Consider the following 19,041-nt stretch of genomic DNA (forward strand, 5'->3'; position numbering starts at 1 on the left):
ATTCGGGTCAATTTTCTCCGAATGCTTTCCCAAAACAATTGTGAGAATAAAGTTTTTTAAAAAGAAAAAATTTAGAAACTACTAATCTAATTTAGGAACCCAAATTTAGTCTCAAATATAGATTTTACCGAACTCATTCTTGAAGCCCATTTCAATTTGCCTAAAACCTATTTCCATTTCCAAATCCCTAATCAATTAAACCCTTTTTTACTCATATCAAACCCATTTAAAATTTAAATTCATAAGCTCAATTAATCTCTCTAAACATCCATTAATCCATCTCATTAAGCCCATTTTCGCAAGCCCCAAAAACGGCGTAGTATTCGGACCAAAAACCTAAGCCCAGCCCGTATAAGCCTCTCTTCCCGCCGAAAACGGTACCGTTTCAATTTCCCTTCAAGCTTCTGATCGACAAATGAAACACACACAGACAGGGGGTTCTGCAAGGTTTCTCGAAAGCAGACTAAAGGGGGAAGCTCTATGTCGATGATGGAACGATTAATTTTGATGGTGTATTGATGATGATTGGATGCGTTTAGGAGCCCGCTCAGGCAAGAAAGAAAACAGAAGAAAGGTGCGCGTCTGAGCTGGAAGTGTAAGAGACTGAGAATGCAGGTGCTCGTGAATGGCAGGGATCTGTTGAAAAAAAGGGACAGCTCTGTGGAAAAAGGGTTTCAATTAGTGTTTATTTTCAAAGGTAACAAAGAGGAAGATTCCGGGGATTTTGTGTGTGTTAACAGGATATTTGGGAATGCAAAGGAAAAATTTTGAGTGAGGGATTAAGAGGGAATCAGGTAGTAACCAAAAGCTAGAATCAAGGGAGAGAAAGAGCAAGTTTTTAGAGTTTGGAAAGATGAAGTATGTGGTAGACAAGGGGTAAATCGCATTCCTCTCATCCTTTACTGCTTTGTTATTTCCATTTTTTGTATCTGAAATTGAGAAGAAATGAAGTCAGCTTTCACTTTTGATACGCATGACTGAATGGATTGGTTATTAGCTGCTCCTTTATTTTTATTTTTACTTTTCTTTTCATTTTTCTTTCCTTTTCTTTTCTGTTCTTTCATGTTTGGCTTCTGTTTGATGCTATATTACATTACCAGTTTTTCCAGGTCTGTTTAGCTTATTTTTCTTTATTCTGCTTCAGTTCATTTTGATTATCAGGTTAGAAAACGGATGTGGATTACTGAGTGAAAGATCAGTGAATTGAGAATTCTTTTAAGCTGTTCTAAAGTATTGATTGGTTGAGACATGCTTTGAGGGTATATTTCATGTTAGGTCTTTATGTTTAGTTGGTGAATACTTAATCCGGGGATTTATTGACCAATTAGGCTTAGCGAGTTTCTGTTTTGTGTCTTGTGTCCTTATCCATTGCATGGCATGGTCTTACATGCCTCAAAACCATATAGCAGCAAGGTGTAACTGGCACAAAAACTAAGTTGATAGCGCAGGTGTAGTCAGTCATCTTTGAACATTTTTCACCATTTCATTTGTCGTCACAGACTCACAAGTTTTTCGATTTTTATCCAGGTCAGCATGATGAAAAGTTGGATATAATTTATGCATTTTAGTGTTAACATGCTAGGAAAAGTATTCAGTGTCTCTCAAGTTGGTTTTGTTGCTGTTATGGTCAGTTGCTATATGATGTTTTCTTATTTTATATTTTGCTGTTTTCAGAGATTCGAAGTGTATGTTAATATGCCTGTACCAAAAAAAAGCATGAATTTTCATTATGTTGGTTCTTAAAAAGCACTAGTTTGGTTTTGGGAACACTCAGAAGATGACTGTGTCGCATATGTTTTCTGCCTGTTACCTGTTTGAGAAAAAGACTGAAATACATAGGAGCTGTTCGGTAAAATGATCCTAAGAAAACTGACTTATTTGCCCGGAAAACTGGCTGTCTATGATTCATTTAATAATGTTTGAAAGTTCAATAAAATTAGGTTGTTTTTGGTTTAAAGATTTGGTCAATCTTTTCTGCCTTAGTTACGGTGACATAGTACTTCCAACACATCTGTCTGAATTACTTCTTTGATGAAGTTCGAGTTATTTACTATTTATAGTTATATCTAGACTTTATCTTTGTTAATGGCTCATCTAAAAAAAATGGATTTGGTGCGTGCATCGCATGAAGGGGCTGATTTGAGATATTTCAATCCTTTAAAATAGGTTCTTATGCTTGGGTGCGTTCTAGATCATAAATAGAAAATCTTTAGCCAAAGTCACTGAGTCTATTCCACAGGGTGAGTGGTTTGCACCTTCTAATTCGGGACCATTTTTAAACCCAAATTTGTCTTTTACACTAGTTTATGTCGTAGGTCTGAGTCTGCTTCCCACAAGATTAGTGTCACCTCTTCCCTCTTGAAAATTTAAAAGATAACTAGTTATTTTTTTGAGGGGTTGCAAGATGTTTCAGCTGGGACAGACGGAGTTCAGGGAGATGGGCTGAGAGAGTTGCGGATTATAGGTTAGGACTTTTAACTAGTGTGCTGGCTTTTTAGTTGGTGGGCTTTATGGGTTGGGGAAGTGCTGGTTTTGTCCTGGACCATAACTGATGGTCCAGTGAGCTTCAGGTCACTGTTTCAGTGGTTATAATCAATATTGAACCATAAAGAAAACAGTGGAAAATTACTGCCATGTTTGTGATGTGAACAAATCGAACCAGAAAATAAATCATGAAGCTAGCACCCAAATGGGACAAACACGATCAGCATAAAAGTCTTTGGAGATTATTTAAACTAAACAAATAAAAAATCCAGGAAATACAATGTGGAGGCATGCTGTAGAGACCAGACAAGGGCAAAGTCACAGATGAAGCTGGAGGAGCTGAGATGAGGAGGGTAAGGTGGCAGCAACTTTTAACCACTGAATCGGAGACGGCCCTCGTGTGCCGTGGCGTTTGCTTGGCTGTTGCTGTTTGACAGAAGAGAGTAAGCTGATCACATTAAGACGCTTGGCCTTGCTCTATGCAACGTGCAAGACGGAGACATGAGAGTGAGACTCAACAAGAGAGAGCGGTAAACACGGGGAGCAAACAGAGAGTGAGTCGGGACAGACGGAGTTCAGAGAGATGGTCTGAGAGGGTAGGTGAATGGAGGTTAGGGTTTCTAATGCGGTAGGTTTCTAGTTGGTGCTAGGTGAGATGGGGAAGGGCTGGGTTTGTACCGGACTGGAGCTAACTTGTACGCTGTCTGTCTGTTCCTTTTGTGAATCTGTTTAAAATTTCGGCCCAATCAAATTTTAAACAGTTGAACAACTTAACCAAGTTATGTAAAAGGCAAGTTATAATTAAATTGAAAAATAAAGGACATTTGTAGTACTTCAGAATGCTCACTGGCACTGGCAATCACATTAAAATTAAAAATCAGGTCTGTGATTATAATGTTCTTGAGGCAGCAATTTTTTCTTTTCCCCAATCAAGATATGAAATCTTGTCTTCCCGTTCTTGTTCTATCTGTAATGTTTTTTTAAATTGTAAAGCCATTATATGATTTATCGAAGCTATTATATCTGCAATATTTCTGTTATTTTGTGATGAATCATTTTCTGACAGGAAGTCTCTGTTTTCATGGTCCAGTAGACCCAAAAGGAAAAAGAATTCCTCAAACTCAGACAATATAGAGAATGCAGCTTTCCCTGGTATTTCTCTTCCTACCACATGATCCAGTAAGACAATTGGTGTTCTTGTTTTTGTTCTTCCCTGGTAATTTCATTTCCTACACTGTGGTATAGGTCAAGCAACAAGTGAAGGGAAAGGGGCATTATACCATTGTAATTACTGCAACAAAGATATTACCAGCGTGGTCCGTGTTAAGTGTGCAGTTTGTCCAGATTTTGACCTCTGTGTGGAGTGCTTCTCTGTAGGGGCTGAAGTTACTCCTCACAAGTGCAACCACCCTTACCGGATTATGGTTAGTTCCCAAATTCGCTATCATTCATTTTCTTAATTAACTTTGCATTTCAAGTGGTGGCATGAATGATTTCAAGCAGTTGTATCACGGGTGTGCTAAATCTTAATTCATCAGTTATTTTCCTCTTCCAAATTTCAAAAAGCGAACATTGGTTTCTGGATGTTCCTAGTATAGTTTCTTCGTCCATTTCAACAATTGAAGTATTTTTTTAAAACTTGTTAGAAATATATTTTTCAGTTTAATTTAGAATTCATCCCAATGGAATTTGAAATTAGTCTCTAGTTCCACTTAAAATTCATTACAGTTGAATTTTCATCTTTTTTGGAGTCAAATTTTTGTATCTCATGATTGAACTAAATACAGCTATTATGAACTAAGTGTATATTTCCAAATGAATTCTATATTACTCTTAAGTTCAACTGTACCATGTCACATTGTGGGTGTTATTACTCTCTTCAGCGGAGATGGTGAAGGGGGGTGGGTGCTGGGGACTAATAAATAACATAGAATTTTTGTTCCAAGAAAACCAAATAAGCCTAGCAGAAAAGTCAAATGCTATCCAGGCTACAGAACAAAGAAAAGTACGAGCTGATAAATTAATTTGTTTCTATGCAAGTGTTTCAAACCTTCACGAACAGAAACCTTATATTTGAATGTCGAAATGATATTGGAAACAAAAGATAATCTTCGTATGAGTGTGTTCCAAACCTACACAAATGGAAAACTTATAGTCAAACACAGATGAAATTGGAAACAAAAGCTAATCTGCATAACAGAAATGAAGATGCTATTCCTTCTATTCAAATCTGGATAACAAAAATTAAAATATAAAAAATATATGTACTTTTACTTCCGCTGGTACATCTTTAGGCCAACTTTTAGATGGAATTGTGGAAAAAAGTTCTTAGAAATTTGTGCTTGTCATGCTTATAAATTTTCTCTGACATTTTCTTTACAACAGGATAATTTATCTTTTCCGCTCATTTGTCCAGACTGGAATGCAGATGAAGAGATATTATTGCTTGAGGTGCTCCTATTATCATGCAAACTCAATTTCTTGAAATTTTCTTTTTACATATTTTCATATCTAATATTGTTGCTTCCTCATGAATCTGCATGATTCTTACTTGATGAGTAGCAAAATTGTATCCCAGGGCATTGATATGTATGGATTTGGGAACTGGGCAGAAGTAGCAGAGCATGTTGGAACCAAGTCAAAATCACAGTGTATTGATCACTATAATGCTGTTTACATGAACTCACCATGTTTTCCTCTCCCGGTAAGATTAGTAAAAGATCAAAATATTTAACATACACAAACCTGTCATGTGTAGGTGCCTTTATTTTTGGTAGTAATAATGGTGGTACGTTTTTCACTATTGGTTCCTCCAGGAAATGTCTCATGTTATGGGTAAGAGCAGGGAGGAGTTAGTTGCCATGGCAAAAGAGCATGAAGTCAAGAAAGGTCAGCTTTCTGTTTCAAATGTAATTTGTAACTTTCTTGTTTCAGTCTAATATTATGTTTCACTGAAATGAATAATTTGCTTGGTTTATCACATGGACTGGAGAGATGGTGATTGATTATCTCATGGTAAATTTAGATTTTTGATTTTCTATTGGAAGGAATAACGTGTAACTGTCTGAGAAATTAGTGCGATCTCATCTTTTAGAAAAGAATTAGTGCAATATTGTTTATATGTTTGCCATACTTATTCCACTGTTACTGAATGTATCATCTTGTATTCCTCCTAACTTCTCTTATTGTCTATGGGGAATCATGTGCATTTTGTTATGATTTTATGTTGGTTCTGGGGATCATAATATATGCTTGATATATGTTGTGAAATGGAGTTTGTTGATTTATATTCTATTGCAACAGAGTATTCTTCGATTGGTGAGCTCACTCCAAAAGAAGTGTCTAGATTTTCTGCCAAAATCGAGTACAGCAACTCTACAGTTTAACATTTACTGTCAACTTTTTGCTTTTGATCTTAATTTATTAATTCCTGTCAACGGGCATGAGCAGGAGTGAAGATTCCAGAAAAGAAGATCCAGATCACAAATCCTCGTCTAGCTTAGTTGGAGGTATAATAGTCAACAATCTTGAGGCCTTTTTTGTTGTAATTTCTGGACTTTATTTTGATTGTCATCTAGTTGTTTCTGTGTGTGCATGTTAAGATGCTTCATCATATTTTTTTCATGGATGTTAGGTATTGGCTTTTGAACAGTATTGTAAGAATTAGGGAAATGAATACTTAATATTGACTGGTCTATTATTGAAATAAAAGTATGGATATATGTACATGTAAACGGATTCATATATGGTAATCAACATAAATTAACCTAATAATTTTCTTTCTAATTACGCTTACATATTGGAAAGATAATCATATTATTATGTATGGGGAATATTCTATAATATTCTAACACTCCTCATCAAGTTGGAGTATAAATATTAATCATGCCCAGTTTGTTATGAAAATACTCAATTCATGTTCCATTTAGAGGTTTTGTGAATATATCACCAAGTTCTCCTGTTTTCATGCAACCAATAGATATAAAGTTTTTCTAAATTTTTTCTCGGATGAAATGACAATCAATCTCAGTATGTTTGATTCTCTCATGATACACAGGATTTAAGATAATATGAAAAATAGTTTGATTATCGCATAAGAGTTTTGCAGGAGATGTGGGATTCAAACCCAATTTATTTAAAAGATGGTGTATCCATAAGATTTCACATGTGGACTGGGCCATAACTTTATATTCAGACTCTGTGCTTGAGCGAGATATAATTGTTTGCTTATTACTTTTTCATGATACGAGATTTCCACCAACAAAAACACAATAGCCCGTAGTAGACCTCCTATCAATTTTAGATTTAGCATAATCAACATCTGTAAAACATTCAATGTGAGTATGTCCGTGATTTTTAAATATTATGCCGAGTCCCACTTTTTTTAAGTAGCATAGAATCTATTTCAGAATCTCTCATTGTTTAACTGTAAGTGCAAACATAAATTGACTTGCAATATTAATGGGATATGCAATATTTGAACGAGTTACAGTGAGGTAATATAATTTCCCAACTAGTCGTCTGCATTTTTCTGGATCATCAAGGGGATCACCATCATCTTTTGTAAGATGTACATTTGGTACCATAGGCGTATTACATGATTTACCTTTTAGCTTTCTTGTTTCTGCAAGTAGATCAAGTACATATTTCTTTTGAGATAATAAAATCCCTACCTTACTTTGTGTTACTTCAACCCAAAAGAAATAGTTTGGCTGTTTCAAGTTCTTGATATTGAACTTGGTATGCAAAAATGACTTGAGAGAAAATATTCTTGCATGGTCATTTCCTGTAATCACAGCATCATCAATATAAACAATAAAAAATATAATACCAACTATTGATTGTTTATAGAAGATTAAATGATCACACTTGCTCTTCTTTAATCTGAACTCACAAACTATTTTACTAAACTTGTCAAACCACACATGGGAATTTTGCTTTAGACAATACGAAAATTCATTCAAATGATAAACTTTTCTATATTCCTCATAAGCAACAAATCCAGGTAATTGCTCCATATACACTTCTTATAAGATATCACCATGAAGAAATGCATTTTTAATGTCCAGCTGGTGTAAGGGCTAGTCTTTGGAAGCCATAATAAATATGAATAAACAAACATAGGTAAGTTTGGTCACTGGAGAGAATGTATCAGAATAGTCCCCCCTATAAGTCTGAGCATAACTTTTTATTACCAATTAACTTTTAAGTCGTATCACAGAGCCATCTGGATTCGCTTTGACTATAAATACCAATTTGTACCCTACATGTAGCCTTTTTTCTTTTGGGTAAATCTACCAGATCCCATGTATAATCATCATCAAGAGCATTTATCTCCTCAAGTATGACATTACGCCAACCAGGGTGATTCATAACCTTCTTAACTGTTTTGGGTATAGAAGTAGAATCTATAGAAGCGATTAAAGAGTTAAACGAAGGAGACAAATGATCGTATGAAATGGAATTAGCAATAGGATAAGTAGAATGAGGAATGATGCATTGACGTGTACCTTTACAAAGACTGATAGGAAGATCAAGATCATGGGTGGAAAGATTAGATGACGAAGAAGCTGGTGCAAGACATATCATTAGTTTATTATGTTCTGGAATAAACATGAATAATGGGTGGTTGTTCTTGAGTTGGAGGCATACCATCATTAGTTTGCTCAGGAGGCATGTAAGAAAAAATACCATTATCTGGTTGTTTTGTAGAGGTACTGTATGAAATCTGTAGATGAAATACTCATTGTCCTTAACTTGATCTGTAGAACTGGACTGTGAGAAGAAAAACGGTATATTTTCTGAAAAAACTACATTGGTTGTTACTAGATATTTATTGAGATTTGAAGAGTAACACTGATATCCCTTTTGCAGACGGAAATATCTCAAAAAGACACATTTCAAAGGTTTGAGATCCAATTTGGTAATACTGGATCATACATCTCGAACATAACAAGTACTGTCGAATACTTGTGTTTGTACTGAAAACAATGACTTGTTTAGAAAAAGAATACTATAAGGAATATCACCTTCGAATATTGCAGATGGTAGACGATTAATCAGGAAACAAGCAGTGGATACAACGTCAGTTCAGAATTGCTTAGAAACTTGTGTCTGAAACAAGAAAACTCGAGCAATCTCAAGTAAATGTCTGTTCTTTCTCTCAATAATTTCGTTTTGAGATGGTGTATCAATACAAGAAAATTGATAAAGAATTCCATGTTGGGTTATATAATTCTAAAATGAATCTGACATATTTTTTAGCATTATTACTTTTTAGTATATGCACAGAAACATCAAATTGAGTTTTGATTTTCGTATGAAAAACACAAAAATGAGCAATCACTTCAGAATGATTTTTCATAAAGTATATCTTAATCATTCGAGAAAAATCATCAACAAAAATAATAAAATACTTAAACTTTGTTTGAGATATAATAGGACATGAATCCCAAATATCATAATGAATTAATTCAAAGTCAGACTCAATTCGTTTATTAATTCTTGTACTTGACGAGGTACGATGATATTTTGCAAACTGACATGACTCACAATCTAATGAAGATACATCATGAAACTGAGGACACAATTTCTTCAATATAGTAAGGGATGGATGTCCCAATTAACAATGTGCTTCAAATGGAGAGAGAATACTAGAGCAGACAATTGATCGAGGCACCCAACTATTAAGAATGTAGAGAACTTCTTATATATGTTATTTACTAATAATCTGCTTCGTCATAAGATCATTAAAAAGACAATGATTAGGGAAGAATGAGGTAGAATAATTAAGATATTTGGTAAATGTACTTACAGAAATCAAATTGAAAGGAAGTTTAGTTAGACTTAAAATAGATGTCAGGGGAATAGTGAAAGTTGGTTTATAGTCCTAGAACCCTCAATATTATAGGTTGACCCATCAGTAATAGTTACAGGAGAGAATGCTTTTTGTGATCGAAAATTAAAGAAGATATTAGGATTACTTGTAATGTGATCTGTAACACCAGAATTAATCACCAATTTATTTGATGAAGAGATAAGACATCTTTGACCTGATTCAGCAGAAGTAATGACTGATGTGCATTTTTTCAAAAATTCTTGAAACTAAGAGAATTTTGCATACTCATCCGCTGAAAGCATAATAATTTTCTCAGAAGAGGAGTTAGCAGTAGCAACAATAGTAATATTAACAGTTTGTGTTCTCTGATTCTGATTCTATAATTTCTTGCATTGCCGTTTCATATGTCCTTGCTCATGACAGTAATAACAAACAATATTGCTTGAATAATTATTCTGAGTATCCATTGCTCTATTTTCTCTCTCGTTATTATTTCTTTCTCTTTCCCCGACAATAAGAACATACCGAGTAGATGTAGTAGTCTTTGTGTGTAACACTCTACTGAAAACTTCCTGAAGAGAAGAGATCTTGAAATTGGATAGAATTTGAGATTTAGTAGTATCAAATTCAGATGGAAGACCGACTAAGAAACTCATTATGACCATCTGCTTTCTTTGTGTTTGCTCTACCTTAATGTTAGCACTGAATGATAAAAGTACATTAAGCTTCTCATATGTCTTTTTAAATTCCATAAAGTAGGCCGTGAGAGATTTGACCTCATCTTCAGCACGATAGAAACCCTTACAAACATTATACATTTGGGACACATTTTCTTTGCCTGAATATATAAACTCTAAATAATCTATCAGTTCTTTAACAAATTCACAATGATTAATTAAGCCAATTATCTCACTATGAATCGAATTTCTAATATGCAGAAACGTGTATTATTTTTTTGCCAGATTTGTCTAGTTCTATCAGTGGGAGGGTCTTGAGTCAAGTGATTATCCTTATCAATACTGCATAGATAAACCCTAATAGTTTTACTTTACTCTAAATAATTTGTGCAATTAAATTTATACTCATTGATCTTTGACATGGCCGGGACTATTTCGCTCACCGAAAATTTGTTATCACTCATTCTTAACTCAAGAATATTTACAAATTGTTACTCAAAAATACCCAAATATATTAGAAAATTTGAGAAAATGAAGTATCTCTTCACGCACGGTTATCAACAACCCTCCCAGAACCATCAGAGCTTCTGCACTACCGCACATGCGACTAAACAGCCTTTTTTCGGCCGGAAATCACCATAGAACTTCAATGGTTACCTTAATCTGGAATGACGTTCACAGAAACACCCCCAATCACGCTGGAGTATGGAGAATTGCTTGTTGTCGCGCGATCTGCTCCGCTGCATTTTCCCTATTTCGGCCTTCTGGTTTCGTGCACAGAATCGCCCAACCGAAGTCTTCTGTGGCTTCTTTCCCCGAACGGGAAACCAAAACGCACGGGAATGCCCTCCTTTGGCAAACCCAACGCCCATAGCCTCAATTTGCCATGCAAACCATCTCCTTGGCTCCTCCTATGTGCAACACCGTACTGCCAGCATTCTGAACTGGCTGGAGATCAGTGGTTGTCTTTCTCCGGCATCGAGAATAAGTTGTTCAACTATTCTTTTGGTCTGATGTAATTTTGACTCCTAAAACTCTAGTTCTGATACCATGTAAGAATTAGAGAAGAAAGTATTATTAAATATTTACTTGTCTATTATTGAAATAAAAGTAGAAATATATATGTATGTAAATGGATTCATATGTGGTAATCAACATAAATTACTCTAATAATTTTCTTCCTAGTTACGTTTACATATTTGGAAAGATAATCATATTATTATGTATTAAGAATATTTTATAATATTTTAACAAGTATCAAGTGGCTATAACACAATTCTTATGCGGTTAGGGACACCTCTAAGACAGTCCAAATTAGAATTCCATTAAAGTGGAAGGTTTACTCTCTTCATTGTCATTTGTCATGATCATTTCTTGCGTCGTATTTGACTGTGAACCTTCACTTAGAGCCCTCTGTTTTTTGCCTTCATTTAGGTTTGGGCTCTTAAATCTAGGCATGTGTCTGCTTCTGATCATGGTTTGAAATTGCTTAACTACATGGACAGAACAAACCATTGCCTTTGTTATTTGACCTGCCATAGGCATTCAAAACTCATGTTTAAAGGCAAGATGCAGAAATGTTGGACATAATAATGTTTTTTAAGTTGCTTAAAATATATGGACCAGGAATGATATATTCATGCCAAGAAGATCTATGGTCTGAATTTGGTATTTCAAACAGCCACTTCAGTGATGCAGAAAATTGGAATTAGATCCTGCTTTGGCAGACACTGACACTTGATTATGGTCTCATCCATTTTTGGAAGTAAATTTCGATTGTAATACAGGATAAATGGCTTGGACTAAAAAGGAGAGGAGATTAAAGATAATAGCATTATCATCCTGTAGTTGTAATATTGGTTGCCTACCTCTTTACTGCCCTGTAGCAGAATTTTAACTGTTGATTTTATGTGTTTATTTTTTCCTTTATTGTTATTAAGGAAGTCGAGGTTAAACTTATTTTATGGGTTGAGATTTATAAGTACTCAGGTCTGAACCTTCTCGGGATGGAACATTGAATGGGACTCACAACTTGTAGTTACTGACAATGTTAACCCTTGACCTTTAAGAGTCCGGTACCTGATTTAACTCTCTAGCTTCAATGAATATGCATTGAGTTGGGTTGACTGAAAATTATCCTTTTTTGGTGATTAATATATGAAAATATTATCAATTGTGAAGCAATATAGGTAAATTAATTAAGAGATCGTTTCCTTTGTGTTTTATGGTATATGTAATTGCTTTCCTTTTACTTTATTGGCAGAACCACAGACTGACAGGAGCATTGGAGAGAAAAAACCTAGAGTTGGTTGTGATGAAGGGCCTTCTGTGACAGAATTTGGCTACAATTTTAAGAGGCAAGAATTTGAGATTGAGTACGAAAATGATGCAGAGCAATTATTGGCGGACATGGAATTCAAGAACAGTGACACTGATGCAGAGCGTGAGTTGAAACTGCGGGTATTACGAATATACTCGAAAAGGTATTCTGGTGGTCGAATGAATATTTAAATATTTTTGGACAATTATGCTTCTTGACAAATATAGTTAATGAGGATTAAAAGGTATTTCCATTATGTCCAAACAGCACGCCTACCTTGAGGAAATGATGAATTTGTTCTTTGATCTGTTGGTAATGCTTAAACTGGTTTCTAAAACTCATGAACTAGTTTGCTGTCAATTTGTATTGAAACTACTGCTCTTTCTTGTTGGACATTTCCACTCTTCCTATTTCGTTGAAAATCCCTTGGTGCCTAGAGTGGAACAAAGAGCAGTTGAACTTGGTCACATGTCAGAGATCTTTTGATGCAGGACAAAATAGGAGTTATCTAAAAATTTTAGGATTCAGTACTCTATAGTCTGTATTAGGACAAAATTTATTTTTATTATTCAGCTTTTTAGAGCAAGTAATTTTTTAGTGGAGAGTTTCTCTCAAAATCTGTGTTGGCATACCAGAAGAATCAAGCCATTGGTTTATTCTTTTGCCTACTTTATTTTATTTCTTACAAATAACTTATTCTTGTATTGTATTAAATGGTATTGGAGCAAGAAACAATCAGGTTCGATCATGGAAGCCGAGCAAGCAAAAATCCCTGGATTAACACAAACCCATAGAATATTGCTATTAATAAAGAAATACCTTATTCTTGTATGTATAAATTGGAATTTGTCATGAATATATGATGAGCCCCCTTGAGGATGAGACTGATTTTGTACTACTTGGTTGTGAAGAGAACTGATTTAGGAAAAATCGAGGTTAATTTGACTACGTAGGAATTTAGAGATAAATATCTTCATGCATAAAATATTAGATTACCTAGTAAAAAAGATTTTAAAATCTTTCTCTCCATCCGAACAATAGGGCTGTTATGAATATTATTAAACTCGTTGAAGAGAACGCACTTAGTATTTAAAGACTTCAAAATCCTTCTCCCCATCAGAAGAATAGGGTTGTTATGGATATTATTAAACTTGTTGAAGAGATCACACTTACGAATTCTTAGATTTTTTTTTTGAAATAATAGGAGTTCTTAGATATCACTTGTAAAAGTTTTTAAACATTACATTTAAAGATTTGATTGCATCATGCAATCAAAAATTTAAGAAACTCTCAAAATATTTTATTGAATAACTAAACTCTCTTAAAAGTGACTCTACAATATATTATAATGATTCCTACATAACCTTTCCTGAATTGAATTAGATTACAAATGCTAATAGGATTAGAAAATAATAGTACTAATACAAATGAAAAACTAAATACTAAAAATAATAAATTCTAAAGTCAGAATTATAATAGTAGGTTGCTAAATAGTGTAATAGCTTATACTTAATAGAATTATGGTTTCTGATCTATTTAAGCAATTTAAGCATAGATCCTGTTGGATCAACAACCATCTAGGTGTTTAAGAGAAGGATCTTCGTCAAGAATTTGATGAGATTCCTAAACATGTCAAGTCCATTTACCTTGCAATAAATACATAATTTGATCAAATATGATAATATTTCATAGTAAAAGAAGTGGGACAGAAAGTTCATGCAAGGATGCTAATAATCCATGGTTTAGAGAAAGAATCGTTGAAGTTAATGTGTTTTTTTTCTTTTTTTTTTTGACACGGGGACAAATTGATAAAAAATCATATGAATAAAGAAACAGAGTGGATTATATTTGGTAATCAAATTTATCTAGGAACATAGTGGAATTTGAAGATAAGGTTTTCTCAGCTACTGGAGAACTGATGCCGGACAAACTAGGAGTTTCTAAAAAATTTAGGAGTTTTACTTCTTTACATGAAAAATGCAAATTATTCGATTGTCTTACTGCCCTTAGTCAGGTTACAAGCTCAAACTTCTAGGTTCGACAAGATTTTTTAGTTTAGGTTTTTCCGATTTAAGTTGTCTTTGGTATGTTGATTAGTAAATTACTTTTCTTGGGTATTTAAACTGTTTTATTTTTTTTTTGAAATAAAAAGTATAAAATATGTATTAACATGGTACTAAAAGAACGGGAGTATCGCCCATGTACAAAGTCATTTACAATGAAGTTAAAGTGTTAATAACATCTTCAAAATCCATATCACTATTGATATCATAATTTAGCATAATTGACCCAAACATATGGATCCACCTATCTTTTAATCTATTAGTACCACTCTCAACACTATCAAAAGCTCTTCTATTCCGCTCTTTCAAAATGACCCTAAAAATAGTTAAAGGAATAATGTTAATAATATTTCCTTTTACATAGAAACCATCCTAAGCCCAAATCTCTTCCCAACTGAACCCAAGATAACCCAATTGATCCCTAATAAACCATAAATCACATACCATAAGCTATAAGCTGTAGGACACCACAACAGTAAATGGTTACATGTTTCTTCTGCCTTTAGACAGCAGTAGTATCTGTTAACAATGATTCTGCCCTTGTTTTTCTGTCTGTCCAGAGTAAGAATTCTTTCTCAGCACGCCTCCCATGCAAAGAAAGTTATTCGGGGAGGGATTTTTGTCTTCCAAATGAGCTTTGCCGGAAACACCCTTCTGTCAGTAGCACCCTTAACACTTAAATATTTATAATGTGAAGTAACAAAAAATTTTTCATTCTTTGCAGTTTCCATACAACCTGATCTGCCTTGGTTGACACCTGCTGTGAATCAAGGAGCTGCAGAAAATTTTCAAACTCTTCAATCTCCCAATCATTCGAATTCCACTTTACATTAACACGCCATACAGTACTCCCATTTACAACCTGATATGCCTCCTCAACTGTCATCTTATTCAGTTGGACAATATTGTAAATTCTGGGAAACCTCCTCCTTAAACAGCCATCATCAACTCAATCATCCTCCCAAAAATTAATTTTGTTACCTCTTCTAGCCTTCCACTTTATATACTGCTGAAAGGGTTTCCACAGCATCAAAATTTTCCTCCACGGACCATGCCCGTGAGGAGTTGTTATTCTGCCATCACTGCTGCTGTTCATATGTTCACCCCATCTTGTTTCAATAATCCATCTCTAAAGTCTATTTTCTTCTTCCCAATACCTCCACAACCATTTTCCTTGCACGCCTTCATTCAATTTAACCAAGGAACGAATCCCCAATCCCCCATAATTAAGGGGTACTTTGATGTCTTCCCAATTGACTAAATGATATTTACGTTCATCTATACCATCACCCCACAAAAACTTGCATTGAATACTTTCTAATAGTTTTGTCACCTTCATCGGAATAGTGATTGTAGATAAATAATGAATTGGTAAATTGGCGAATGTGCTCTTAATTAAGGTATATCTTCCTTTTGGCAGAAAACTTCTTTTTCAACTTGCAAGCTTTTGTTTAAACATATCAATGATCGGTTCCCATGTAGTTTGATCCTTATATTTAGCATCCAACGGAACCCCAAGAACTTAAAAAGAAAATTTTACTTCTTTGCAGCTCAAAATTCTAGCAAAAGGTCCAGCATCACCGTTTCCTCCTATTCTGACCAATACAGATTTGTTAAGGTTTATTTTGAGTCCCGAAACCGCTTGAAAACATAATAAAATACATCTTAACTGTAAGAGATTCTTCAAATCTAGTTTTTCAAAATATTAAGGTATCATCCGCAAAGAACAAATGAGTCATCACCGTGCTGTTCTCTCCCCTGCCAATAGAGACACCCCTCAACAGCAGCCGTTCATTTAGCTCTTTCCAATGGCCCATTGAGAGATTCCATACTTACATTGTTTTATGATTCTCCCAAAGCACAAGATTGGGTAGAAATACTTTTTAGAATTCTTTCAAGAATTAGTACTGCTTCATTTAGGATTTCTACACTATATATTTGGAGAAAACTAACATTGAGTCATTCAAGTTTTGGGAACTAGTCAAATTTCAGCATTTTTATCTCATAAACTCTCTAGTTAAGCTTCACAGAGTGAAGCCTCGTCCTATGTTCTCTTACTGCCCAGTTTTCTCTCTCAAGTAATCCAGTCTTACCTATATTAATTTTTTGTTTATGTCAATATTGCTCAGAATTTAGGTAAAAGCATATGGGACACTCCAAGAGAAAAGTAGGCATATATGTCCTACTATCCTCTGCACTTGCTCAATTCTCATTTCTAAATCATTATAGGATATTGAGTTGCTAAGTGTTGATTTCAGTTTCATTTGCTTTTTTATCTTGCTAAATTCTCGGGAAATATCAGTTTGGTTATGACTTCAAAATTTGCCACACTTTATGTAAGATGTAATAATAATAGCGAAGTCATTACCCGGTTTGTAGTCACAGTATAATGATTTTCTAAGAAGAGTTCTTAGTTCAAATTATATCACTACCAATCATCTAAACTGATCACAACTATGTGGATCTAACGTTTCATTGTCATTGTATCAGTTTTTTCTTAAAATTTTCTCTCATTCAATTTATTCATTCTGCATGTACATGATCATTGTTTTATATCTGAATTCGTCGACAGGCTTGATGAGAGAAAACGCAGGAAAGATTTCATACTGGAAAGGAATTTACTTTATCCTGACCCTTTTGAGAAGAATCTCTCACCTGAAGAGAAGCAAATATATCAGCGCTACAAGGTTTTCATGCGGTTTCATTCGAAAGAAGAGCATGAGGAACTGCTTAAGAGTGTTATTGAGGAACATCGAATTGTCAAAAAAATCCAGGTTCTTCAGGTTTGTTGCTGATGCACGTCTTATCCCTGAATTCCATGATTTGGTGTATGGTTTGATCACTAACATATGATACAGCTCCAAGTAATGAAAAATGCTAGAATCAATAAAAGTTTACAAGCTGTTTAGGTTGAATATGGTTTTCCTAGACAGCTAGGCAGGACTTAGACCTGCGGCTCTTGGCTATTCCCATCTCCTTTTAATCAACTCATCATTTTGTATTTATTAATTGATACTATTTAAGGATACTTGTGGAGATAGTTTGTTGGTACCTATCTCTTTGGCTAATATTCTTTCTTCACTTACAAACAATAACTATGAAGGAAGCTCGAGCCGCTGGTTGTAGAACAGTTGCTGAGGCAAATAGATTTATTGAGGAGAAGAGGAAGAAGGATGACGAAGAAAGTGCCCATAGGTTAAAAGAAGGCATCCAGATTAGTCAAAGTGGTAAAGTCTTACAAAGGACAAATAATCTCAAGGGTGAAGTTGATGGCAGTCCTCGGGGAGCGGCAAAGGGTTTACAGCCTTTTGGGAAGGACTCGTCTTCCACTACCACAGGACAAGCTATCTCAATCTCCTTGGATGATTGGGATATCAATGCCTTCCTTGGGGCTGATTTACTGTCTGATACTGTAAGAATGCTGTTTCCTGTTTCTCCCTGTCTTCACCTGTTTAACAAATTTTCTGGGAAAAGTCCAGTTTCAACTAATGTTGCAACCCGGACTTTCTAAGTATATTGTAATGGATTATCATGCAGGAAAAGAGGCTCTGCTGTGAAATCAGGGTACTTCCCTCGCACTATCTAAACATGTTGCAGACCATATCAATGGAGATTATGAAGGGAAATATCACCAAGAAATCAGACGCATATAACTTGTTCAAGGTAGAACCAAGCAAAGTGGATAGAATTTATGACATGCTGGTTAAAAAGGGGATTGCTCAGGCATAATTAATTAACCACATATCTCCACCATATATGTATGTCGACTTGTACAGTTTCTATTTTTATTTGGGCCCTAATGCTGATACCAGATAGAGTTATATTAATATGAGTGTAGTTGTCATCTTGTAATTAGTGAACAATAAGATACAAAGAGCAGTTTGTGCAAATCTTCTTCATGTCTAAATGCCCTTTACGGCATTTTTATTTTTTCTTGTTTTTTTTTTTCTTTTTTCCTTCGGAAACTGATAACAGGATGACAAAGTTACAGAAACTTCTCTGAACAAGAGTGAAAATCATAAATCACCTCAATAAAAAATTCTTTAAATTTTCAAGCATTTGGACATATAGACTTATTTTGTAGGATTAGTAGCACAAGAACTTTGTATTTTGTTTATTTCTATTGCATTTAGTTAGCCAGAATTATTTAACTTCTATAGATTTTGGTATTGGATGATTTTATTTTTGTACTTTAATAATATCATTTTTTTTATTTAATAAGATTCTACTACTATTCAATCACTATTTTATAACGAAATTTTATTTTTAAAGCAAATTCTGTTTAAGGGTTACACGAACTCTAAAAATTTTTTTTAATAGCTTCTACATTTGAGGTTACGAATATATATTTTAAGATCAGAAATAATTATAAATCGAAAATAATAATTTTTCGGCAAAAATATTAAAAAGAGAAAGTTATTTGTTCTTTGAATTTGAAATGTAACGGGGATTGAACCCTAACATTAACTTATTTAAGGAGAGATTCTGTCAAGTGATTCCAAATGCTTTCATTGAGTGGCTTAGAGGGAGCGCAACAATTAAACGTATATTTACATATGGTTTGAATAAAGAGAATGATATAGATTAAACAACGCAAGGTGTGATCAAGAATTAAAGAAAGAATCTATGTTAAATAAAATCAATCATATATATAACAAA

General features: G+C 34.3%; 1 protein-coding gene across 3 annotated transcripts; it reads left to right on the top strand.

The window, feature by feature from the left end:
- The first annotated feature begins 411 nt into the window (after positions 1-411).
- Positions 412-18,440, top strand: ADA2A (ADA2 2A). Of its 3 annotated transcripts, none has more exons than XM_088222059.1 (12): positions 412-876; positions 3,551-3,636; positions 3,730-3,908; positions 4,870-4,935; positions 5,063-5,188; positions 5,301-5,373; positions 5,788-5,848; positions 5,935-5,993; positions 12,263-12,482; positions 16,955-17,165; positions 17,486-17,794; positions 17,920-18,440. In XM_088222059.1, the coding sequence occupies exons 1-12, from the start codon at positions 854-856 to the stop codon at positions 18,109-18,111; spliced, it is 1,605 nt and encodes a 534-aa protein (XP_088078185.1). In that variant the 5' UTR covers positions 412-853; the 3' UTR covers positions 18,112-18,440. The 3 variants fall into 3 exon arrangements, with proteins under 3 accessions (XP_088078185.1, XP_088078187.1, XP_088078188.1); XM_088222061.1 differs by having other exon boundaries at positions 3,575-3,636; XM_088222062.1 differs by having other exon boundaries at positions 3,578-3,636.
- The last annotated feature ends 601 nt before the right edge of the window (positions 18,441-19,041 follow it).

This window comes from Carica papaya, chromosome 6 (assembly GCF_054855325.1).
Source record: "Carica papaya isolate Zhongbai chromosome 6, ASM5485532v1, whole genome shotgun sequence".
Classification (NCBI taxonomy): Eukaryota; Viridiplantae; Streptophyta; class Magnoliopsida; order Brassicales; family Caricaceae; genus Carica; species Carica papaya.